Source organism: Pelophylax lessonae, assembly GCF_965119305.1.
Source record: "Pelophylax lessonae genome assembly, chromosome: 11".
In the NCBI taxonomy this organism is placed as follows: Eukaryota; Metazoa; Chordata; class Amphibia; order Anura; family Ranidae; genus Pelophylax; species Pelophylax lessonae.
The window spans coordinates 170,611,253-170,634,514 of NC_138778.1; the positions used below are offsets into that span (position 1 = coordinate 170,611,253).

The 23,262-nt window shown below is 42.9% G+C and overlaps 1 protein-coding gene across 2 annotated transcripts in view; it reads right to left on the minus strand.

Annotated features, from left to right (window-relative positions):
- Positions 1–4,824: 4,824 nt before the first annotated feature.
- LOC309566676 (beta-1,4 N-acetylgalactosaminyltransferase 2-like) overlaps positions 4,825–23,262 on the minus strand; it is a gene marked incomplete at its 3' end in the record, with an annotated part of 194,633 nt that continues 176,195 nt past the window's right edge. For both annotated transcript variants that reach the window (XM_082271931.1, XM_082271930.1), the window contains exons 7-10: positions 20,478–20,665; positions 15,036–15,176; positions 8,048–8,270; positions 4,825–5,036 (exon numbers count right to left, since the gene is read on the minus strand). In XM_082271931.1, coding sequence (XP_082128057.1) covers positions 4,825–5,036; positions 8,048–8,270; positions 15,036–15,176; positions 20,478–20,665 — 764 coding nt within the window. The remainder of the gene's footprint in view (positions 5,037–8,047; positions 8,271–15,035; positions 15,177–20,477; positions 20,666–23,262) is intronic.

The window sequence follows — 23,262 nt, forward strand, 5'->3', positions numbered from 1 at the left end:
TTCCCAAAAAAAAAATGTAAAAATCAAAATTTTTTAACATTTTCGGCCAATTTGTTTTATGCTACATATGTTTGGTAAAAAAAAAAAACGCAAAAAGCGTATTTTTATTGGTTTGCGCAAAAGTTATTGCGTTTACTAACAAAGGGAAAGATTTCTGTCATTTTTGGTGTTTTTTTTTTAACGCGTAATGGCGGCGATCTGCGATTTTTTTGGGGGGACTGCGACATTGCGGCGGACAGATCGGACCCTTGACTGACATTTTTGACACTTTTGGGGGTACCAGTGACATTACTGCAGTAATCAGTGCTATATATATGCACTGTTACTGTAAAAATGACACTGGCAGGGAAGGGGTTAATTTTATTGGAGAGGGAGGGATTATTGTATGCCTGGTGCTTACTGACGTGTGGGGGGGGAGGTGACTGAGTGAGTCATGGACAGATCGGATGTCCAGCTATGCTGAACAGTCCAATCTGTCACTCCCTGTCACTATGGAGATCCGCCCGCTGTGTTTACACACAGCGGGCGGATCTCCAGACTCGATCCCCGACGATCGGGTAAGAGCAGCGGCGATCGCCGCTGCTCCTCCCCTGGCCCGACTCCCGCTGTGAATGAAAACAGCGGGAGCGAGCCTCCGGCGCCGCGCAAGCGCCGCCCAGAAGGGGGAGTGTCTGACGACGTAGTACTACGTCGTCAGACGATAACGAGCCACTCTGCCGCAGTAATATTACTGTGAGCAGTCGTAAAGTGGTTAAACTATCCCCATATGATGGCGCTATGGACACTAGGGTATATCGGTGCCTTGTCCTAATTGCATAGGGGAAAAAAGACTAGAGATATTCTCAAGGTGGACTTTATTGGCACAACCACATGACACAATGTCGTGAAAAACTATACATTTTTATTCAAAATATATTAAAAAAATTTTACATTCACGTTCATCAAAAACCTCTGTTACCATGTGGTTCTAATTCTGGAACAAATGTTTTCTGGTTATATGTAGCATTGTGTATGGTATGGTATGGTATGGTGGAGGTCAAGTACAACTACTTGCTTCATTCTCGTTGCATAACATTTTTTATACAACAATTCTTTTATGTGTCTTTAAAATGTCAAACATTTTTTAATATATTTTGGATAAAAATGTATAGTTTTTTACAACATTGTGTCATGTGGTCCACCTTGAGAATATCTGTAGTCTTTTTTCCCCTTTTTCAGGCTTCGGTCGTCAATGGTACAATTCAATATCATAATATTATGAGGCTGAGAAGCAATCCCTCCAGTTTGGAGCTTCATGTCCCACCAAATGCGTAGTTGTTTTTTCATGCTATGTCTAAGCTGCTTAAAGAAACTGTCCATGTCCTGTTTATTAATAATCATGTCCTGGTCAAAAATTTCTTCCAGGTTAACTGCCCTTGAGTTCATATATTTAAAAATCTCCATTGCTGCTGGTCTAGGTGTTGTTAAAAATTAACTCCACTGCAATGTCATAACCAGATCAGACCAGCGCTATGGGGAGCCTGGGTGTAGGAGTCAGGTGTAAACTGCCACCAACCTACCCCTAGAGACTTGGGGTATGGAAAATAGGTGCAATGAGAAGTTGGTATGTGGCGCTACCTGCTCAAGGGAAATATAAAATTGAAAATGATAAAGTGCACTGTGTGAATATATGTGTACCTGAATCATATGGTTTTTACCAATCCTAAAGGTACATCCCTAGTGCATATATTGTATACCATCCAATTAGTGACCATATGTAATAAACATAAACATTTAAAGTGCACCATGCTAAGTAAAAAACATTCTGAGTAATTGATAATACCCTGCTAAAAAGTGCTGGGTGCTTGGTGCAAGTGCAGCTGTGCAATTAATAAAAGATTTCTTTGTGCTCATGAACTTTGCTGTTTAATGCAATATTGTTATATTGATACACAAATTGAATAAAATAAATAAATGTAACCTTTTTAAAATGGAGAGCACTATGTGTTTGCTTTTTTGTTCCATATAATATATGTTGACTGTCATATGAGTAAACTTGGACTCGAAGGGTGCTTACATCCACAGTCGGAGAGGATTTGTGGCAGGTCTGCCCGGTTTGACACAGTGGGTGCAGGACTTATTTGATTTTTTATTTAATTGTATTTTTTCATCATTTTAGACACTTTCGGATGGAGTGGGAATCAAATAATTGTGTATGGACTAAATATTTAATACTGGTTCATTATGTATATATATTACGCTTCATGTAATTTTTGTCAATTTATCACAAGGAAGTGTTCCGCTTCACTTATTTTTGATCTTTTAAGAATGAGATACTCGCTGAATAGAGCACAATAATCTGGCAAACAGGAAGTGCTAAGACATGGCTTAATCAGGAAGTTAATGGGAGGAGCAAAAAGTTTTAAGCTTAAACAGAAGTCAAGGCATAAGGCAGCATTGTCCAATGGAACAGACAGGGTCCTGTAAAGCATCTCAGGTAGGTCAGTGAAAAGAGCCATTAATAGACACAGCAGAGGTCCCAGGTTCAAGTCCAGGCCCTGAAAAAATAGTGCTTTATAGGGGGCAGGAGGGTGTGTGGTTATGACCTGACTACTGCTTTCCCATTGCAAGTATAAGGCCTCTTGCACACGATACTTGTGTTTGAGCATCTCCAGCTTGAAAAAGCTCAGTACTGAGCTAAAATACAGCCCATTAAGTGTAATGTGCTTGTGCACACAATCGCGTAAACAAGTGCCGTGCATTCTTCAGTAAAACAAAATAGAAAAATCTGCATTTTTGGTCAGTAATTTAAGCCTCAATGCACGCAAATACACACAAATACGCACGATTACACGCAAATACATACTTTTTCGTCTAGAAAAAGTAGATGCTCAAACAGGAGTATTGTATGCAAGAGGCCATAATTATGTACGGACTAAATATTTAATACTGGTTCGCTATGTATATATATATATATTAAGTTTGATTTAATTTTTGTCAAGTTATCACAATGGAGTGTTGCGCTTCACTTATTTTTGATTATTTATCCTGTGGTTGAAGGTAGGGTGGAATTACCTTAAAGTGTTAAAGCTAGCAACACAGTTAATTTTATGTTTGCATTTAATTAGGCTGAGCTGATTGAGATATAATATTTTTTGATTGCACAGTATCTCGCTCTTGTCTTCCCTGCTGCCGTCCATAATTTGTCACCACTCGTTATTGACCCTTGGCTTGTTGCTTGACTACACTTCTGCCTGATCCCAATCTGCAACTGCTCGTTACTCACTTTGTTTGTTTACTGACTACGCTTCTGTTTGATCATTAACAGACTGGACCCTGGTTTGCTCACCTTCTGGTGGGGTGATCCTGAGGGCCGCGCCCTGGTACTAACACTGAGCAAAATCCATATCCATCATCAGGAGTCAGTGGCAGAAGTACCAGGGTCGCAGCAGTCGCACTTGGGACTGGGCCCTAGAGTTCCACCACTGTGGGGGAGGGGGGGTGCGCTGTTCTGCCACTGTGAGGGGGGCGACCGCCCGGCCATTCTGTCACTGGGAGAGGGCCACTTCCGCTCGCCCTTTCTGTTACTGGGAGAGGGCCGTCCCCTTCCCACCGGTTCTGTCACTGGGAGGGGGACCACTCCCGACCGACTGTTCTGTCATTGGCTCAGTGACTGTACTGACAATCCCTCCTACCTCGCACAGATAGGAGACAGTCGATTTGCTCCTTCTCCTCCAGCCCCTCTCCTGTGTGCACAGCGGGAAGTGTGAATGATCAAATTCAGCTGCTTAGCTTCACATTTCCCTTGTTGCACACAGGAGAGGGTCGGGGGGATAAGGGGCAGATAAACTGTCTCCTATCCATGCGAGGTAGAAGGGAGTGTCAGTACATGCTCTGAGTCTGAGCTGTATGAAAGAGACCCAAAGTACTGCTAATGGGCACTGATAGGCAGCATTGATGAGCACTAAACGGCACTAATAGGTGGCATTGATGAGCACTGATAAGAGACACTGATAGGTGGCATTGATAAGCACTGATAAGTGGCACTGATAGGCAATATTGATGAGCACTGATAGGTGGCACTGATAGGTAGCATTGATGAGCACTGATAGGCGGCATTGATGAGCACTGATAAGTGGCACTGATATACTGCACTGCTGGGCACTGATAGGCAATATTAAAGAGCACTGATAGGTGGCACTGATAGGCAGCATTGATAAGTGGTACTGATAGGCAGCATTGATGAGAACTGATAGGCGGCATTGATGAGCACTGATAGGCAACATTGATGAGCACTGATAGGTGACACTGATAGGCAGCACTGATGAACACTGATAGGCACCATTAATGAGCACTGATAGGCAGCACTGATGGGCATTGATGAGCACTGATAGGTGGCACTGATAGGCCCAGCGATGTCCACAAGTCCCTCTGCCATCCAGAACAGCCCCTCCTGAGTGGCTGCAACACAGCCATGGCGCCATTGGCTCCCGCGGCTGTCAATCAAATTCAGTTAGCCAATCAGCAGAGAGAGGGGGTGGGGCTGAACCACAGCTCCATGTCTAAATGGACACAAAGAGCTGCAGCATGGCTTGAGTGCCCCCATAGCAAGCTGCTTGCTGTGGGAGAACTTGACAGGAGAGAGGGGCTAGAAGCAGCAAAAAGGGACCTGAGAAGTGGAGGATCCAGGCTGCCCTGTGTAAAACCACTGCACAGGGCAGGAAAGTATAACATTTTTGTTATTTAAAAAAAATAAAAATCACAAGAATTTACAATCACTTTAATTATATCAAAAAAATACTTCTTAGAGCCCTTGATCAGCAACCATCCATTTAGAAAAAAAACTTAGTGTTTTGTGAAACAGCTCAGCCGGTTCTTAAAATAAAGTAGTCCAAGTTTAGTCCTCTCTTGCTGTGCAGTGTTTTGCCGGAATGAATTGTATTTTTGTAAAACTTTAAGTAGTTTTTCATCTTTTGGCGTTTCTTTTTTCTGGTGTCCAACAGTGACATGGCTACATGAACCCACTCTCAGCCGTCCCAAACCATCGATGAAGAATTCTGGAATTTAAAAAAAATATTGTTTTATTAAGTAAGACTAAAGTCTCCTAAACAAGCATCAAATTCCGTTGCTATGTGTTACACAAACGTCACAAAGTGTGTAGCGCCCTCCTAGGTAGGTGCTAGAGTGAATGTATATAGTTTTCAGTTTCTCTGCCTAACAGAGAGACAGTAGGCAAATGTATGTGCTGTCTGCTTAACAGAGGCTGTGATTGTTCAGCAGAGTCTGCTCAGTGTGCTCAGGTGCCTTCTCATTCTTGAGAAGTTTCACACTGGTCTAGTAGCTATGGAATGTACTGGACAGTGGGAGGAAACCTTGCAGATAAGAGTATAAATGTCCATACAGTCCTGGTCAAATAGAAGGGAATGTGCCCCAATGCATGCTGGGTAACTGTATTTATATTGGATTAGCACTGGGTCTTCCTCTACAGAGAGAGAGATCCATGTAGGAAGGAGGCCTGCTGTCCCTCCTCAGGCACAGGCTACCATGCGGCCTCAGGTAGGTGACCTGAGGGCCTGAAACCTTGAAGCTGAAAACCGTTGTTCTTCTGAGAGCTGACTGAGGGGGTCTGGTACTACTAAGGGAGGCTCCTGCTGGTGCTTCAGGAGCCTTGCGAGTACAGACCCCCCAAAGGGGATCCTTGGGACTTGTGCTGCTAAATCCGCCTCCTGGTGCTAGAAGTTAGTTGCTGGGTGTAAGCTTAAGGGGACACTGCCTAGAGGTAATGTTCACTGAGTTCCTTCTGCTACAAAGGAACTTGTTTATTCTGTACAGCTGCTGTAAAATTCCACAGATAATCTGCTACACAGTTATATTGAGAAAGTTGTCCTCACCTGTTAATAATTCATTTGGAGTATTCTGCTAAATCCCTTCTTCTATCCACATTCTCCAAATAAAACATCAAAACAAATTCCCTAGACTGGTCATTGGAGATAACGAGTGGAAGAGTTTGTGCACCTGGCTGTGGAAAATACCCTGTGTCTGGCTGTGAATTAGTTAGTGAGAGACCCGGGCAAACAAGAATTCAAGCGGCTCCTGCGGGGGTAGTGTTACAAGTAAATTAAAGCCCAATTCCAGGAAGATTTAAAAACCCTCCCTGGCAGATGAATTGACTAAGTCATATCCTCTTTTATTTGCATCTCAAATGCTTCCCCTCCAAGACACTGCAACGCACACGCCGATTGGCCACAGGGGGAGCCAATCAGCGGGTCCAGTAACCGCGATGTCCGCCGGGCACCCGGGATCACTCCCCGTGGAGACAGAACGGCGGACTGCTGATGTAAACACAGCAGACCACTGTTCTGTCAGTAATGAACACAGTGATCCTGTGTTCCTAAATCTCTGTGTTCATCCAGCAAGCCTATCTCCCACACAGTTAGAAAGCACCCCCTAGGGAGGGACATATTTAACCCTTTGATCGCCCCTGGTGTTAACCCCTTCCTTTCCAGGGGCATTAGTACAGTAACAGTGCATATTTTTAACACTGATTACTGTAGTATCACTGGCCCATCAAAAAGTGTCAAAAATATCAGTTAGGTGTTCATTCTTTCTGCTGCAATGTCGCAGTCCCACTAAAAATCGCTGATCACTGCCATTACTAGTAAAAAAATAAAAAATGATATAAATCGTTCCCCTAGATTGTAGATGTAATAACTTTTCCACAAACCAATCAATATACACTTATTGTAAACACAGCGGACCATGCTTCTCTCTGGAATGATCACAGAGCTCCTGTGATCCTTCTATATAGGAACACAGGTCTCTGTGATAATTTCACAAGCCACACCCCCCACAGTTAGAATCACTCCCCTAGGCTCACATTTAATCCCTTGATCACCCACAGTGTTAACCCTTTCCCTGCCAGTGTCATTATTACAGTAACAGTGCATATTTTTAGTCACTGGTCCCAAAAGTGTCAAAAATGTCAGTTAGGGGTCCGATCTGTCTGCTGCAATGTCGCAGTTCCCCTAAAAATCGCAGATCGCCGCCATTACTAGTAGAAAAAAAAACAATAAAAATTACATAAATCTTTCCAGTAGTTAGTAGATGCAATAACATTTGCGTAAACCAATCAAAATACGCTTATTGCCATCTGTTTTACCAAAAATATGTAGCAGAAAACTAATTGGCCTAAAATGTTAAAAAATTTGTATTTTTTATTTATTTAATTTTTTGAGAAGGTTATGTAGCAGAATGTGAAAAATATTGTTTTTTTTATTTTTTGTTTATAAAAATAAAAAAATAAATCGCAGAGGTGATCAAATACCACCAAAAGAATGCTCTATTTGTGGGAAAAAAGGACATCAATTGTATTTGGGTACAGTGTCTCACGATTGCAATTGTCTATTAAAATAACGCAGTGCTGAATCACAAAATATGGCCTGGTCATTAAGGGGGAAAATCTTTCGGTCCAGAAGTGGTTAAAGATTAAAGGAACAGGATCGCAGAGGTGATAGATTACCCTTAAAGGTGCTGAGAGGAAAGAATTTACACCAAAAAGTTAAATATCCAATGCGGTTACCTTACAGCAGTAAGGTGAGCCGCCTGTGAGCACTGAGGTATTGCCATATTAAGGATTCTTTTTTTTTTTTTTTGGAGTCATTAGTGTTTATCACACAGTGAAGGGACATGCTGTTATTGAGGTCATTTGAAGTATTTTTTGTTAGCACCCACATATTTATTATATGTGTCACTTTTCTATTTTTTTGTATTCACAGTATGGTAGTTTGGCTTTGAATATTTTTTGCGCCATACACAGTATGCAGGATTTTTCCAGATTTTATACCTATTATCCCTGTACTATTCAGTGTTTTCATATGGATTGATTAATTTAGCACTTTATGCACATTATCACTTTAACAGCGCAGCACCTTACATTTGTTTATTTAATTTTATTAGCCCAGGATTGCTTAATTGGTGTTTGACGCCTGTTAGCTATTTGTAATTTCACTTTAGTGATAGCGCGAGAGCCCCACGACTATATGAAAAAAATGCAAAACACTGTAATTACCCGTATGTGCTACTCGGTCCAGCTTTGGGTCAAATCCAACACCAAGAATTCTCTGTGTATGGGCCAGAAAAAAATTTACGACTCCTCCAGTCAGGACACAATCAGGAAAACCTTTGATTGGATGGTATCCACCTCCTCTCCAATGTACACAATCGCCTTCATCATCACCTTCCTCCCAGATGAGTTTGAAGCTGAAATGGTTACCTGCCACAGTACCACCTGCCTGCAACAAAAGAAAATGGTAAATTATATTGGATGATGATTCTGATACACAGTTCATGAAGTGAACTAAAGAGATTTTCTGACCATAATTGAAAACATTTCTAGACGTAACTTAATGAGGAAGAGAGAGACTTTACACTGCATTTAGAGAGCTACTGTCACATGACCTAAGCAGAGTTGAATGTTCAACCATCTCCTAGTTTGTTTAATAGAAGCCGAGGAGAGAATCTTTTTCTAGCAAAGCAATTTTTCCATAAACATCATCTGTGAAAATCAAACCACCAAGTGGATATTTGCCCCAAGGCCAGGCTTCTGAGCCCGCTACATAGTAAAAAAAAAAAAAAAAAATCCTCTATTATTTTTGTTATGTAGCACCATCAAAAAATGCATCACTGGGTTTCAAAGAATAAAAACCATGCAGTAAATGATATTATAATCAAATTGTCCCTAGGGCAACAATGAGATCTCTCTACCATAGTCACCACCTTTGTACCTGCCTACCTGGTAGATCTCCTTTCCATAATCCCCACTCTATTTCTGCCCACCTGGTAGATTTGGGTGGGCAGAGAGATTCTATAAGTCTGTACAGCCACAAAACAGTGTTGTGAAAGCTGGTGGCTGGTAATTGTAGTTCCACATAGGTAAAAGACCAAAAACACAGTTAATGCAAACATATAAAATGTTTATTGGTCCAACAACAAACTTAAAAAAGATCATAAGGGTCCTGTGTGAACAGACTAGACTCTGTAATTGTCAATGACATGTTGCAATAATCCCACATGGACGTGGCTTTGAAAAACTGAAATCACATACCATTAAACAAGCAGGTGCTGGAGGGGAGAGAGGAGATTGTGTTCCCAGGTAAAACTACTTTTCCCAGATGGAAAAAGATGCTGTATAAAGGATATGGTGAAAAGCCCAATTTGTACCACTATGATGGACTACTGGCACAGCCAGTGTGGAAAAGCCAGGGATGTATTTTGCAGGCAAGGATTCAAAAAGGTACAAAACACCAGGGATGGGTATGGCAGCCAAAGATGGCAGGAGGCTGTGCAGCCAGGCCGCGGGCTCGCTAATCGATCCCAGGACGATCCTAGGAGACTCAGGCAGAGGATGGGTAGCCGAAGCTTCCAGATGGCACACCTGATGCGATGTCATGGCTGCTGTGGTCACTGGAAGCAGTGCATGTTGGGACACCAGGGGATGGCAACAATGTTCTGTGGAGCAATCTCTCAGTAGGCTGTCATCATGACGAGTTTCGGGCATGCCCCATTTTCAGTCATGCATTAACTGTGTTTTTGGTCTTTTACCCATGTGGAACTACAATTACCAGCAATCAGCTTTCACAACACTGTTTTGTGGCTGTACAGACTTATAGAATCTCTCTGCCCACCCAAATCTACCAGGTGGGCAGAAATAGAGTGGGGATTATGGAAAGGCGATCTATAGAATCCCTTAGCGCTTTCATTGAGGATCTTTGTGGTTAAATTGTTATGCTTGGGCATCATAATGATCATTGCACAGTGCCTGAATTGTCTATTTTGCAATTTAAACAACTGCAACAACTGACCTTAGTCCTGTAGCACTGCCATCATAACCAACATAAGCAACAAAATAGAGGTTACCGAAAAAAACATGTTTTTAAAACAACGTCTAAACTAGCAAATGATAAAATAGCTATTATTATTATACTGTTTGTGCTGCGCTTTATAAAATGAAGGAATACATTACAGTTAAAAAACAATTTGGTATAGGAGGAATCGGAGGGCCCTGCTCGTTAGAGATTACAATCTAAAAGGGAGGGTCAGGCAATACAAAAAGGTAAAAACTGTTGGAGATGATCTGATGGAGAAAGTCAAAACACAGTGTAATAGTTAGAAGCAGGATAGGCTTCTTTAAAGAGGAAGTAAACCCTCCTCTACAACTTGTACCTATAGCTATGATAAGGCTTACCTATAGGTACTGTAAATATCTCCTAAACATGTACCGTTTAGGAGATATTTACCTTACATGCAGCCAGTGACATCACTGGAGCATGCGCTCTGAAGGAACGGCCGCTCGTGGCGTTCCTTCAGAGTCCCGTGCCGTGACTGTCGGCTCTCGCGCGCATGTGCTGGAGTGACGTCACCGCGGCTCCGGCCAATCAGATGGCTGGATGCCGCGATCCTGGAAGACGGGGACAGGACATGTCGCCCGTCATAGAGGTGAGTGAGCGGCACGGCGGGGGCTCGTTCTAAGGTAAATGCCTCTAATAAATGTAAATGGTCTATGCGATGCATACTAGCTCATTATGTCTTTCTCTTGCAGGGTGGAAAAAAAAAAAAAAACGAGTTTACAACCTCTTTAAAGGGAAGAGACAAATTGGGATAGGGCATTCCAAAGGATGGGAGAAGCTCGGGAGAAGTCCTGGAGGTGATCATGGGAGGAGGTATAAAGGTATGTAGAGATTAGGAGGTCTTGGGAGAAACAAATAGAATGATTTGGTGATGTAGATGGGGGCAGAGTTGTGGATAACTTTGTAAGTTGTTGTTAGTACTTTGAATTTTATTCGTTGGGTGAGCGGAAGCCAGTGGAGGAATTGGCATAGAGGGAAACTAGACACTGAACAGTTGGTAATGTGGATAAGTCTTGCAGCACATAGCCTATGTAAAGGTAATCCAATGAGGAGGGAGTTTCAGTAGTCGAGGCTAAAGATGACCATGGAGTGAATTAAAAGCATTGTGGTGTCAATGGTTAAAAAGGGGTGTATTCTGGAGATGTTGCAGAGGTTGAGGCGGCATGATTTAGACAGGAATTGGATGTGGGACTGAAGTGACAGTTCAGAGTCCAGGGTTACCCCCTAGAACCCTGGCATGTAAGGAAAGACTGATAGTTGTGCCATTGATCTTGGCAGAGTAGGAAGGGGCATATAGGGAAGAAATATTATGAGCTCAGTTTTTGATAGATTGCATTTGAGAAAGTGGTGTGACATCCAGTCAGATATGTCTGTTAGTAAATCAGTATACGTGAGGAAACTGATGGGGTGAGCTGAGGGGTAGAGAGATCGATTTGTGTGTCATCAGCAAAGAAATTGTATTAGAAGCCATAGGAGGCTTTTAGATGAGCCCGGGAGGAGGTGGAGATCAAGAATAGTGAAGGTTCAAGGACAGAACCTTGAGGGACCCCAACGGTAAGAGGAATAGGAGAGGAGGAAGTAGAGTTGTAAGTGACACTGAAGGTGTCAAAAGAGAAATGAAACATACTCAGTATTTAAGCATGCTTTTTTATATTGAGGATAGATGCAACAACCATATATTATACTGTGATTAATAGTTCTGCCAGTAGGCGTTAATGTTACTTTTTTTCTTATATGTAATGTTCTTCCTACTGGTACTACATTGTTCACGTGTTTGTGTTCCTGTTTTCCAATAAAACAAGAAGACTCAGCCATGTGTCCAGCTTCATCTTGACTAGTAAGAGTCATATCTGCAGCAGCTTTTCAACAAGTTATGGGTCTAGCTACAGCCAAAGTACTAAATACTGCTACAGATTCATATACAGTTTAGAATTATGGAAAAACTGTCTCTGAAAGGTCAGAAAGCATACATAATGGCTACTGATAGCGTTTCATCAAAATTTTCAATTGCTAACCTGCTAGCTGTAAAACAGAACCACCAGTCCTGAAAATTTGAAATGAAGGTGCTGCTTGTGTATACAAACCCAGACCAAACCCACTCACAGATGAGTGGACAGAGAAAGAACAATCTCTACGATGGGGAGCTTAAGGGAGAACCTCGGAGGGAAGAGAAAAGCAGTTTTTCTAACCAAAGGTGATAAGCCCCTGTTGCAAAGGGGTAGCTATCTGGTGGGTGCACTCCTCGTGGGGGTCACTGAAGGATTTGGGGTCACTGTATGCTTGGATTCTTCATTGTGCTGGGTTAGCACTGATGCACAAATGTACAAGGACCAGCAATTCCATGTGAATATTTTTTAAATGAAAAACGCATGCATCTTTGAAGGACAATATTACACAAACATATTAGCACTTTGTATATTATTAGCACTTGCACTTTTTGCTGACATTGCACCATGTTTATGCACAGTATTGGATTTTTTTGCACATCATTGTATGTGATTAATTTGACCTATTTTACATATTTATCTGAGTAGCTCTTTTTGAGTAGTATTTGCACATTTAGCACTTTATTTAAGTGGAGCAGGGCCATACCCAATTCTATAATTACTCCAGAGAAAGAACGAAACCTGTTCTCTTGTATTACCCTGCATGGGCTTTAAATAGGAATGTTTTTTAAAAAATGCTCTGATATGAGGAAGTAAAAGCCTCCACACTGAGGCACTGCACAGAAAAAGGCATTGTAAGTTAGTAAAGGAAAAGATCAGCAGCAGAGAGGTAAAGGAAAAATTTGTTACTAGTCCTTTGTCCTCTGTCTGCTTGTTTTTAGGCAGAGCTTTCACAAACTTCAGTTCCTCTTTAACCACTTAAGCCCCGGAGGATTTGGCTGCTAAACGACCAGGGGGTATTTTGCGATTCGGCACTGCGAGACTTTAACGGACAATTGCACGGTTGTGCGACACTGTACCTAAACTAATTTGACGTCCTTTTTTTCCCACAAACAGAGCTTTCTTTTGATGGTATTTGATCACCTGTGCGATTTTTTGATCACGCGCTATAAACAAAAAAAAGAGCGTAAATTTTGCAAAAATAGCAATATTTTTCACATATTTTTATATGAAATTCCCCAAAAAAAAAATGTAAAAATCAAAATTTTTTAACATTTTCGGCCAATTTGTTTTATGCTACATATGTTTGGTTAAAAAAAAAAAAAAATTGCAAAAAGCGTATTTTTATTGGTTTGCGCAAAAGTTATCGCGTTTACTAACAAAGGGAAAGATTTATGTAATTTTTGTTGTTTTTTTTTTTTAACGCGTAATGGCGGCGATCTGCGATTTTGTTTGCGGTACTGTGACATTGCGGCGGACAGATCGGACCCTTGACTGAAATTTTTGACACTTTTGGGGTTACCAGTGACATTTCTACAGTAATCAGTGCTATACATATGCACTGTTACTGTAAAAATACACTGGCAGTGAAGGGGTTAACTTTTTTTTGAAAGGGGGGGGCTATGTGTGTCCCTAGGGGCGTGCTTTCTACTGTGATTGGCTGTGGCTTCAGATGTATGAAGAGTGATCAACGGTTCTACATAGTAGAACCGTTTGATCATCCTTCATACACAGGGGAGAATGACAGGCAGCTTGTTTACACAAGCCGCCTCACTTTCTCCCTCTCCCCCGCCGATCGCAGAGTGACCGGCGGACATGGGGTCCGCCGTGACCACGCGGGAGCGCGCCTCCGGCGGCGCGCGCTCGCTCCCTAGACCCTCACAGGCTAGTGACGTAGCCCTACGTCACTTTGCCTGTGAGGGGCTGACCGCCGACGTAGATAGTCGTGCGGCGGTCGGCAAGTGGTTAAAGTGTCTGTATAACCAACCCTTTCTTCAGTTAATGGATAAAGTAAGGTTAAAACACCGGTCACATTAAATTTTGTGGCCTGTGTCCCGTTTGTGAGATTCTACTTCCTGGCAAGGCGGTAGCACAGGACGTTAGAGGAAATCTCAACAAAGAAAATGAAATTTCCAATCCAGTTGTCCCCAGAAAAACTGTTTCTAATGAAATATTTACCCTCTATTTCTATTCTGGGGACAGCTGTAGCAATTTCCCCATCAATTTCTATTTTGGTGACAATAGGCAACAAAGAAAGGTCAATCTTACCAGTTGGGGGAAAAAAATGTACATAAACATTAAAGACATGTTATGTGTATTTTGAAGGAACCCTATACCTAGTAGGGATAGATCAATATGTTTTTTTCAGGGCCGATACCGATACTGATATATTTCGGTCACAATGAAACGGTATTGGCCGATATTTTGTACATTTAAAATTGTGAAAAATAAAAGACCATTTTTGACACAAATCTGGTACTAAACATGTTAATTTTTGTTTAATGCTTAATGGCTGGCTTGCTGGCACCCGGTGGTGGGTGGGTGGCTGGCTGGCCCCCTGTGGTGGGTGGGTGGCTGGCTGGCCCCCTGTGGTGGGTGGATGGCTGGCACCCTGTGGTGGATGGCTGGCTGTCTGGCACCCTTTGGTGTATGGCTGGCACCCTGTGGTGGACGGCTGGCTGGCACCCTGTGGTGGACGGCTGGCTGGCACCCTGTAGTGGACGGCTGGCTTGCACAGGGACTGTGGGTGACTGGCTGGTACAGGGCCTGTGGGCGACTGGCTGGTATAGGGCCTGTGGGCGGCTGGCTGGTACAGTGCCTGTGGCTGACTGGAGGGCCTGTGGATTTCTGACTGTCTGGCACCCTGTCTGTGGGTGGCTGGCTGTCTGGCACCCTGTGGTGGGTGGGTGTCTGGCTGGCACCCTGTGGTGGGTGGCTAGCTGGCAAAGGGGCTGTGGGTGGCTGACTGGTACAGGGCTTGTGGGTGGCTGGCTGGTACAGTGCCTGTAACTGGCAGGTACAGATACGCTCCCGCGAGAATAGTCCCGGCCCCAGACGAGGCTGTCCAAGGCGAGGGAGATGGCCTAAGAAGACAGAATGACATCACAAAAATATCAGCAATATCGGCCAGTTCCAGGGCCGATATGGATATATCGGGGAAAGTGCATATCAGCCACCGATATATCGGCCTTGCCAATAATCGGCCTGTCCCTAATACCTAGGTGAACAAGTTATCCACTAAGAGAAAAGTAGTAGCAGATCTCACCATGTCCAAGTCGGTTCCTTCTAATACATCCACTAATTTTTCTATTTTTGTGTTCTCTGTAAACAGAAAGTCATCATCCACCCAGAGGAAATATTTGGTGGTTACTTGAGATACAGCAAGATTCCTGCCCGCAAACCATCCCTGGAAAAAAACAAGGCATGTTTATTGTTCAGAAATATTTGGTTCTCCAATCTTTAGCCAGTTAACAGTAAGCCTTTAGAAATCGAGATATAAAACTTCCTATAGGGAACCCAGCGTACCCAGGCATTGTGAACCATTGTCACTATTAGGAAGTAAATTTAGAGCAATATTGTACAGCTGAGGCTGGAGTGGTTGCATGTATACAGAAAGTGGAGGAGATCAGCAGCACTAATGTAACAAACAAGGGAGAAAAAAAACTGCTTTGGAATTCTTGACATTTCTCCAACTGTCTAAGCTATGCTCATGCAGATATCATTTAAAGTTGAACCCCCAGGCACATAGCTAAATACACTATATTACCAAAAGTATTGGAACACCTGCCTTTATACGCACATGAACTTTAATGGCATCCCAGTCTTAGTCTGTAGTGTTCAATATTTAGTTGGCCCACCCTGTGAAGCTAGGACAGCCTCAACTCTTCTGGGAAGGCATTAGGAGTGTGTCTATGGGAATGTTTAACCATTCTTCCAGAAGCCCATTTGTGAGGTCAGGCACGGATACGGATGAGAAGCCCTGGCTCGCAGTCTCTGCTCTAATTAATCCCGAAGGTGTTAGATCGGGTTGAGGTCACGACTCTGTGCCATCAGTGCCCTACACCTTGTGGACAGCCTTTCCAGGAGAGTTGAAGCTGTTATAGCTACAAAGGGTTGGCCAACTCAATATTGAACCCTAAGGACTAAGACTGGGATGCCATTAAAGTTCATATGCATGTAAAGGCAGGAGTCACAATACTTTTGGTAATATAGTGTACCGTATGTGAATAAAATTCATATAATAATGGAAACTGTTTTACCGGTCAAAGGATTTGTATTTATGTCCACCCATTTCTTAACTTTACAAAGATCTGCCACACAGCACAGCACTGTCTGACGTCTCTCCCCCAGGCCGGACAGTAAAGATAAGCAGCAGATTGATGAGTGCATCTCTGCGCTCTCCTCCCTTCAGCAGGCTTCTTGCATTACAGCACTACTGATTGGCTTCTTGTGCTGTATTTCCCCCCCTTCAGTCTGAGCTCTTCTCTATAAGAGGCTGATACCAGGAGAAATTCAGATACACAGCTTGCCTTTAAAAACTTACATTTAAAAGATACTTAAAGTGGTTTTAAAGGCTGAAGATTTTTTACCCTGATGCATTCTATGCATGAAGGTAAAAAAAACCTGTGTGCTGCTCCTCCCACAGCCCCCCTAATACTCACCTGAGCTCCTGCTCGATCCATCGATGTACACAAGCCTAGGCTGTCCCAGGGCTCCCTCTCCTTACTGGCCATTGGCTCCCACTGCTGTCAATCACAGCCAATGAAGAGAGAGCAAGGGGCTGATCTAAGGCTCTATGTGTCCTATGGATGCATAAAGCAGGGCTCGGGAGCGAGCACACACCGGTGCCCCCATAGTGAGCAGCTTGCTCTTGGGGACACTGGTCATCAAGTGGGAGGAGGTAGCGGCGCAGGCGAGGGACCCAAGAAGAGGAGGATCGGGGCTGCTCTGTGCAAAATCATTGCACAAAGCAGGTAAATATAACATGTTTGTTATTTTTTAAAAAGCTGAACCTTTATTACCACTATAAATGAATACAGAACTGTATTATTGGTGTGTATTTTATACAGCTGCAAGAAAAAGTATGTGAACCCTTTGGAATGATATGGATTTCTGCACAAATTGGTCATAAAATGTGATCTGAACATCATCTAAGTCACAACAATAGACAATCAGTCTGCTTAAACTAATAACACACAAAGAATGAAATGTTGCCATGTTTTTATTGAACACACCATATAAACATTCACAGTGCAGTTGGAAAAAGTATGCGAACCCTTGGATTTAATAACTGGTTGAACCTCCTTTGGCAGCAATAACTCCAACCAAACGTTCCCTGTAGTTGCAGATTAGACGTGCACAACGGTCAGGAGTAATTCTTGACCATTCCTCTTTACAGAACTGTTTGAGTTCAGCAACATTCTTGGGATGTCTCGTGTGAATCGCTTTCTTGAGGTCATGCCACAGCATCTCAATCGGGTTGAGGTCAGGACTCTGACTGGGCCACTTCAGAAGGCGTATTTTCTTCTGTTAAAGCCATTCTGTTGTTGATTTACTTCTACGCTTTGGGTCATTGTCCTGTTGCAACACCCATCTTCTGTTGAGCTTCAGCTGGTAGACAGATGGCCTTAAGTTCTCCTGCAAAATGTCTTGATAAACTTGGGAATTCCTTTTTCCTTCGATGATAGCAATCCGTCCAGGCCCTGACACAGCAAAGCAGCCCCAAACCATGATGCCCCCACCACCATATTTCACTATTGGGATGAGGTTTTGATGTTGGTGTGCTGTGCCTCTTTTTCGCCACATATAGTGTTGTGTGTTTCTTCCAAACAACTCAACTTTGGTTTCATCTGTCCACAGAATATTTTGCCAGTACTGCTGTGGAACATCCAGGTGCTCTTGTGCAAACTGTAAACGTGCAGCAATGTTTTGTTTGGACAGCAGTGGCTTCCTCTGTGGTATCCTCCCATGAAATCCATTCTTGTTTAGTGTTTTACGTGTTGCAGATTCGCTAACAGGGATGTTAGCATTTGCCAGTGACTTTTGTAAGTCTTTAGCTGACACTCTAGGATTCTTCTTCACCTCATTTAGCAGTCTGCGCTGTGCTCTTGCAGTCATCTTTACAGGACGGCCACTCCTAGGGAGAATAGCAGCAGTGCTGAACTTTCTCCAAGGCTTTTGGAGATACTTTTATAACCCTTTCCAGCTTTATACAGGTCAACAATTCTTAATCGTAGGTCTTCTGAGAGCTCTTTTGTGTGAGGCATCATTCACATAAGGCAGTGCTTCTTGTGAAAAGCAAACCCAGAACTGGTGTGTGTTTTTTATAGGGCAGGGCAGCTGTAACCAACACCTCCAATCTCATCTCCTTGATTGGACTCCAGTTGGCTGACATCTCACTCCAATTAACTCTTGGAGATGTCATTAGTCTAGGGGTTCACAGACTTTTTCCACCTGCACTGTGAATGTTTACATGGTGTGTTCAATAAAAACATGGCAACATTTCATTCTTTGTGTGTTATTAGTTTAAGCAGACTGTGATTGTCTATTGTTGTGACTTAGATGATGATCAGATCACATTTTATGACCAATTTGTGCAGAAATCCATATCATTCCAAAGGGTTCACATACTTTTTCTTGCAACTGTATCTGCCTGGAGTTCAGCATTAAAGAACTATTGTAACAGCCACAGATATTTCTAATTCCTCTTATATCCTGTCCATGTGACACCCATACAAACACAGGGAGCGGGGGGGAGGGGGGTTATGTCACAATGTGGGAGGGTCCTACTGCACCCAAGTGGGAATCAGGAGAGAGCCGCTAGTGCCCCCAAAGGCAGACTGAGGCTGCTATTTAATGCAAGGCTGACATTAAGGCAATGCTGCACCTTAAAAGCGTTGCTGCTTCGCTTCTCCATTGAAAACATAATTACCTTCTTGAAGTTCATAGCACAGTTCTTTTAACTCTGGATAACAGTTCCTCTATCAATTTCATAACTCGTCGATATGTTGTGCTGCATTTCTGAGTCTCTACCGCTGAGCCTGTACTGGACTTCACCAGCCCAGTAACCAGTCACCTCACTCCCAGTGACATTGATTCTTATAATACACTTGAATAATAGGAAGCTGAACTCTTGTATTTAATCTTGCCTATTCTTCTGCCGAGGCCTCACTCCATCTTCTGGCACTTCCAGGCTGGGTCACTAGGATGCCCCGTGCTGTGATGCCAGGTTCCTGAAGAAGGAGCCTGTGACGTGAGTCATTTTGGTTTTGGTTAGGGGGCTTGTGGAACCCAGATTGCTTCTGGGAGGTTGGGAGACTACTTGTCCAGCTTCCCCAGCCCCTCTTATGTGTAAGTCACCCTGTGTCTATTAGGGGCACAGGGTGACCAAGAACCCCAGTTGGGTCTGCTCTAATCAGACTCGCTGTACAACCACACTGGACTCAGCCTTTTGTGTTACCCCAGTTATCCTGGGTTTTATATGTGTGGTTTGTGTTGAAAGAGTGAAAGAGTGAGGGGTTCTTTCACTTGGGACAATAATATTTCTGAACAGTGTCCCTCAGGAAATATATAAAGATATATTGCAGATTGCTAGGATATTGCAGAAGCATTTCATATACCCATGCTAGTGGGGTGGGGGTTTGTTATTGTTGAATACCTGCATTCCATTGTTCCTGTCTGCCTTGAGCAAGCTTATTATGGGACGTGTACGTTTGTGTGGATTGGCTAAGGGGGAGGGGTTGTCAGAGCGTATATCTCCTTGTGCATTGTGTTTCAATAAACAGTTTGATTCTGGTTTGACTCCAAAACATGTACTGTCAAATTCTTGGGGTAACTATAGCCAGATTCAAGGATCCTGTGTTCCAGAGCTTAGGAAGCAGATTCTTGGCGGAGATACCCAGTCCGGGTGTCCGGATTCCGTCACAGAGCCTAAGTACACAACCTCTCTCACTACCAGGGCCTTCCATTACCTTTGCCAAGTCACACAATTTCCTAACCAGCTGATTGTTTGTTTGTGCACTCTACACTAGTACTGTAGTCATCAGCAATGGCAATATAGCCTCCCCCAAATAGCTTCACTGCACGTTAGACAATGGTGCTGCATTTTTTCTCCCTTCTTGTCCCAGTAATACAGGGAGTGGTTTAAATATAACAAATGAACAGTTCAAAAATGTATCTTTAATACATATTCCTGTGCACAATCTTCTAAGCGCCTTTGAGTTTGTCCACTGGTGCCCCTGATTGCCCCATGTTAGTTAGTCATTCCTTAAATAAGTGAGAAAGCCCTTTGGTCAAGTATGAATCTGAACCCCTAAAACCCCAACTAGGTTCCCACAGGGGGTGGAAAAGTGCAAGCAATAGTTAACATCCTCTGGCCATGTTATTAACCAGGGGGCCCCAGTCAAGTGATTCCCTCTATGTTTATGTGTTTACCCCAGCAGAGGGCAGTACTTCCCCAAAAAGAGTGGGAAAACCTGAGCAGCAGTGTTAATCCTTACCTTCCAGGGAGTACTGCCTCAGCAGGGCAAGCGCAATTCTTGCAACAGGATTGACACAGAAATGTAAGCATTGGCATCAAGTGAAAAACAATGATGAACCTTTTATTAAACCATGGACATTTGACATGCACCTGCTTACAACCAGGACAAGCTATATAACGCATAAAACTCTTTGTTACAACCCTGAGTCATAGAAAAAAGGGCAATACCTTGGCATATGGCATAATGTACTGTTCCACATTTGGATCTTCAATTTTCTCAGGTTTTTCATTGTCATCGGCCACGATGACCTTTATGTCGGGGTAATACAGACGTATACTTCTTAGCAACTCCCGTAGCTTATCATAGCGCAGAAAGGTTTTTGTAGTGATTGTCACCAAGGAGCTAATATTTCCATCTACAAATAAAATATACAAAATATGAGATAGCTGAAAAGCCATGTCAGCACATACTGCAAATTATCATTTTGGTTTATTTCTTCCTGGGGCAGAGCCAATTCAGACTTTTCTTAGATGTTAAATCCCTGTAGTGTTTTCATCAAACTGTGGTATGTCCACATCAAAATATATTGTACATGATGCGGTGGAAGAATTTTTAGGGATGAGTGGAAGAATGTCCAATTTTTGGCAACTCAAGTGCATCTAGATTCCAAACAAAGCCATAATACATTGTAGATTATTAATCCTTAAATTAAGTGTATTTTTTTTCCCTTTCATCTTCACCTGATAATCCTACACACAACACACTTCCTGTTCTTGGGTGGCTATGCACAATCCTCCAGCGTATCTATGGGGGAGCCATGGACTATATACATGTCTGCCTTTGTTAATCTTCACTAGGTGTAGGGTGGTGTAATTAGTAGTTTGCACAAGAAATCTGGACTCCTCCTTATCTCTCAGAAGAGTGATGTCACATCTTCCCTACTGGCAGTTCCCATATATAAACGGAGAGTGATGCTTAAGGTACTGTGGTGATGGACAATAGAAGAGGATGTAGTCTGGCTATGTTGTGTAGCCCCCTCTGGGGCTTCTTTTCCCTGTAGTGGGCATTCCTCCATATGACCTAAATCCTGCCCAAGTGGAAACAGCTAGGTGATCCCAAATGGCAAAAGATTTGAGTTCTGTGAATTGTGATTATTCTAATAGAAAATATGTCATGGATTGCTTCTATAATACTCGTTGGATGTTGTAACTGGTAAAGTGCTTTTAAGCTCTAAGCAGTTGTACAAAATTCAATATTCTTATAATATACAGGACTGTAGGTACATAGAACCCTGGTTGGGATGGGACCTGGTAGTGACTAGGTGGAGAGAGCTGCCTGCCTAGCAGTGGAAGATGACCTCAAGTGCTGGCATGCAACTGTGGACCTAGGCCTTAATGTCATATGGGCCTTAGATTAACATCAGGATCTCCTGGCACTAGTCTGTAACTACAAAATGTAAGAGTATCTCCCATCCAAAGTGAGAGGTCAATATGGTGCATTGGACCTGAGAGTTGGCAATAAGAGGTAACTGACCCACCATATGTACACAGTTGTGCAGACACATATAAATCCTGCATTGGATACTTGGCTGGGAACTGGTTTAACAATCAGGCCCCTGGGTTACCCATCCTAACATTTTTGGCATAATAAGCAGGACCAGACTCACACTGGATGGTACTACTGAGAGATGGAGATATCCTGAAGAATACTGGAAGCATCCGGAATTTTCTGGAACTCAGCAGAAGTAACTGTGCAAATTTTGAAGCGTCAGGCATGTGTTGCAAAACATGTGAGAGCTGGTGAAAGGACATGTGTTACTTCCCCATTTTCAGGACTTCTTTGGAACAGGACAGGGTTGCAACTGGAGAAAAATTTTTGATTTTATTTCCACTGGGCCCCAAAGTAGCTTTAGACACTGGACTGAGCTTTAGGCTGTGGAGGGGTTTTTCCCTATGAAATCAAGGAATGGATGATCCCCTGCTGCCCCTGTGCCCCATTGATTTCCAGCTTTGCCAGAACCTTTCTATTTTACTTGTTTCCAGAAAGTCCCAGACTTGTGGATCTCCAAGGAGAGTGGTGTGGCCTGGGAGGATATCCCTTCAAGGGTGTCTACAAAGTCAGCAACTCAGGAGCCAGGGAGGTCCCTGGGTCTGTATGGGATGAGGCCCAATTCCCCTGAATATGGGGTTGAAACTTGTCTGGCCTTCATTCAAGGACCATGCCACACTAGCAATCCTGTTGGCAACAACTCAACAGTGAAAGGGTCACTATGCAGAGTAGAAAAGATAGTTACCTGGTTATATGTGCGGTGCTGTACGGAATAGCGAACCACCACTATTACACTTAGGGAAAAGCTGTAGGATGCCATCCAACATAACAGCTCACTCATCCAGCCAGCCTAGGATTAGCACATGGAATAAGAGTAGTATTTCTTTGCAGTGCATAGAGATACTATCATGATGTGACATCAGCCTAGGGCCCAGACCCAGAGATGTTATACAGAAAATGAGAGTCAGAGAAAGTCCTTATTCTTTATCTTTATACTGTACTTGTTCCAGGTCAGCTCCTCACTGTATTGAAACCAAATCACCAGCATGACAGCTCGGTAATTAGCATTTTCCAGCCTAGTGGTTAACAGCAGCCTATATGTTTTTTTTTTTCAGCTTAGATGGCAAGAATTTCTTGCTTGGTATATTCTGGCCACCAGAGGGATATGTTTACTTACTTTTAAGCCTGGATTTTTCAACTTTTTCCCGTTGTGCCTATTTTTGGCCACTAGCGGGACCCACTTCAGTCTTTATTTAATATAATATGTTGGAAGGAAATTAACTTTCGAAAGGGATAACAATAACCAATAATCTGTTCCTCCCTATCAGATCTTGTACACAGAAATTTAAGCTATTGTATACAAATATACACACTAAATATATACTTAACTAGATAACAGTACAAACAGTGCAAATCAAGGCACTAACAGGTAAGTCAAAAGGTTTAAGCACCCTTACAGATATT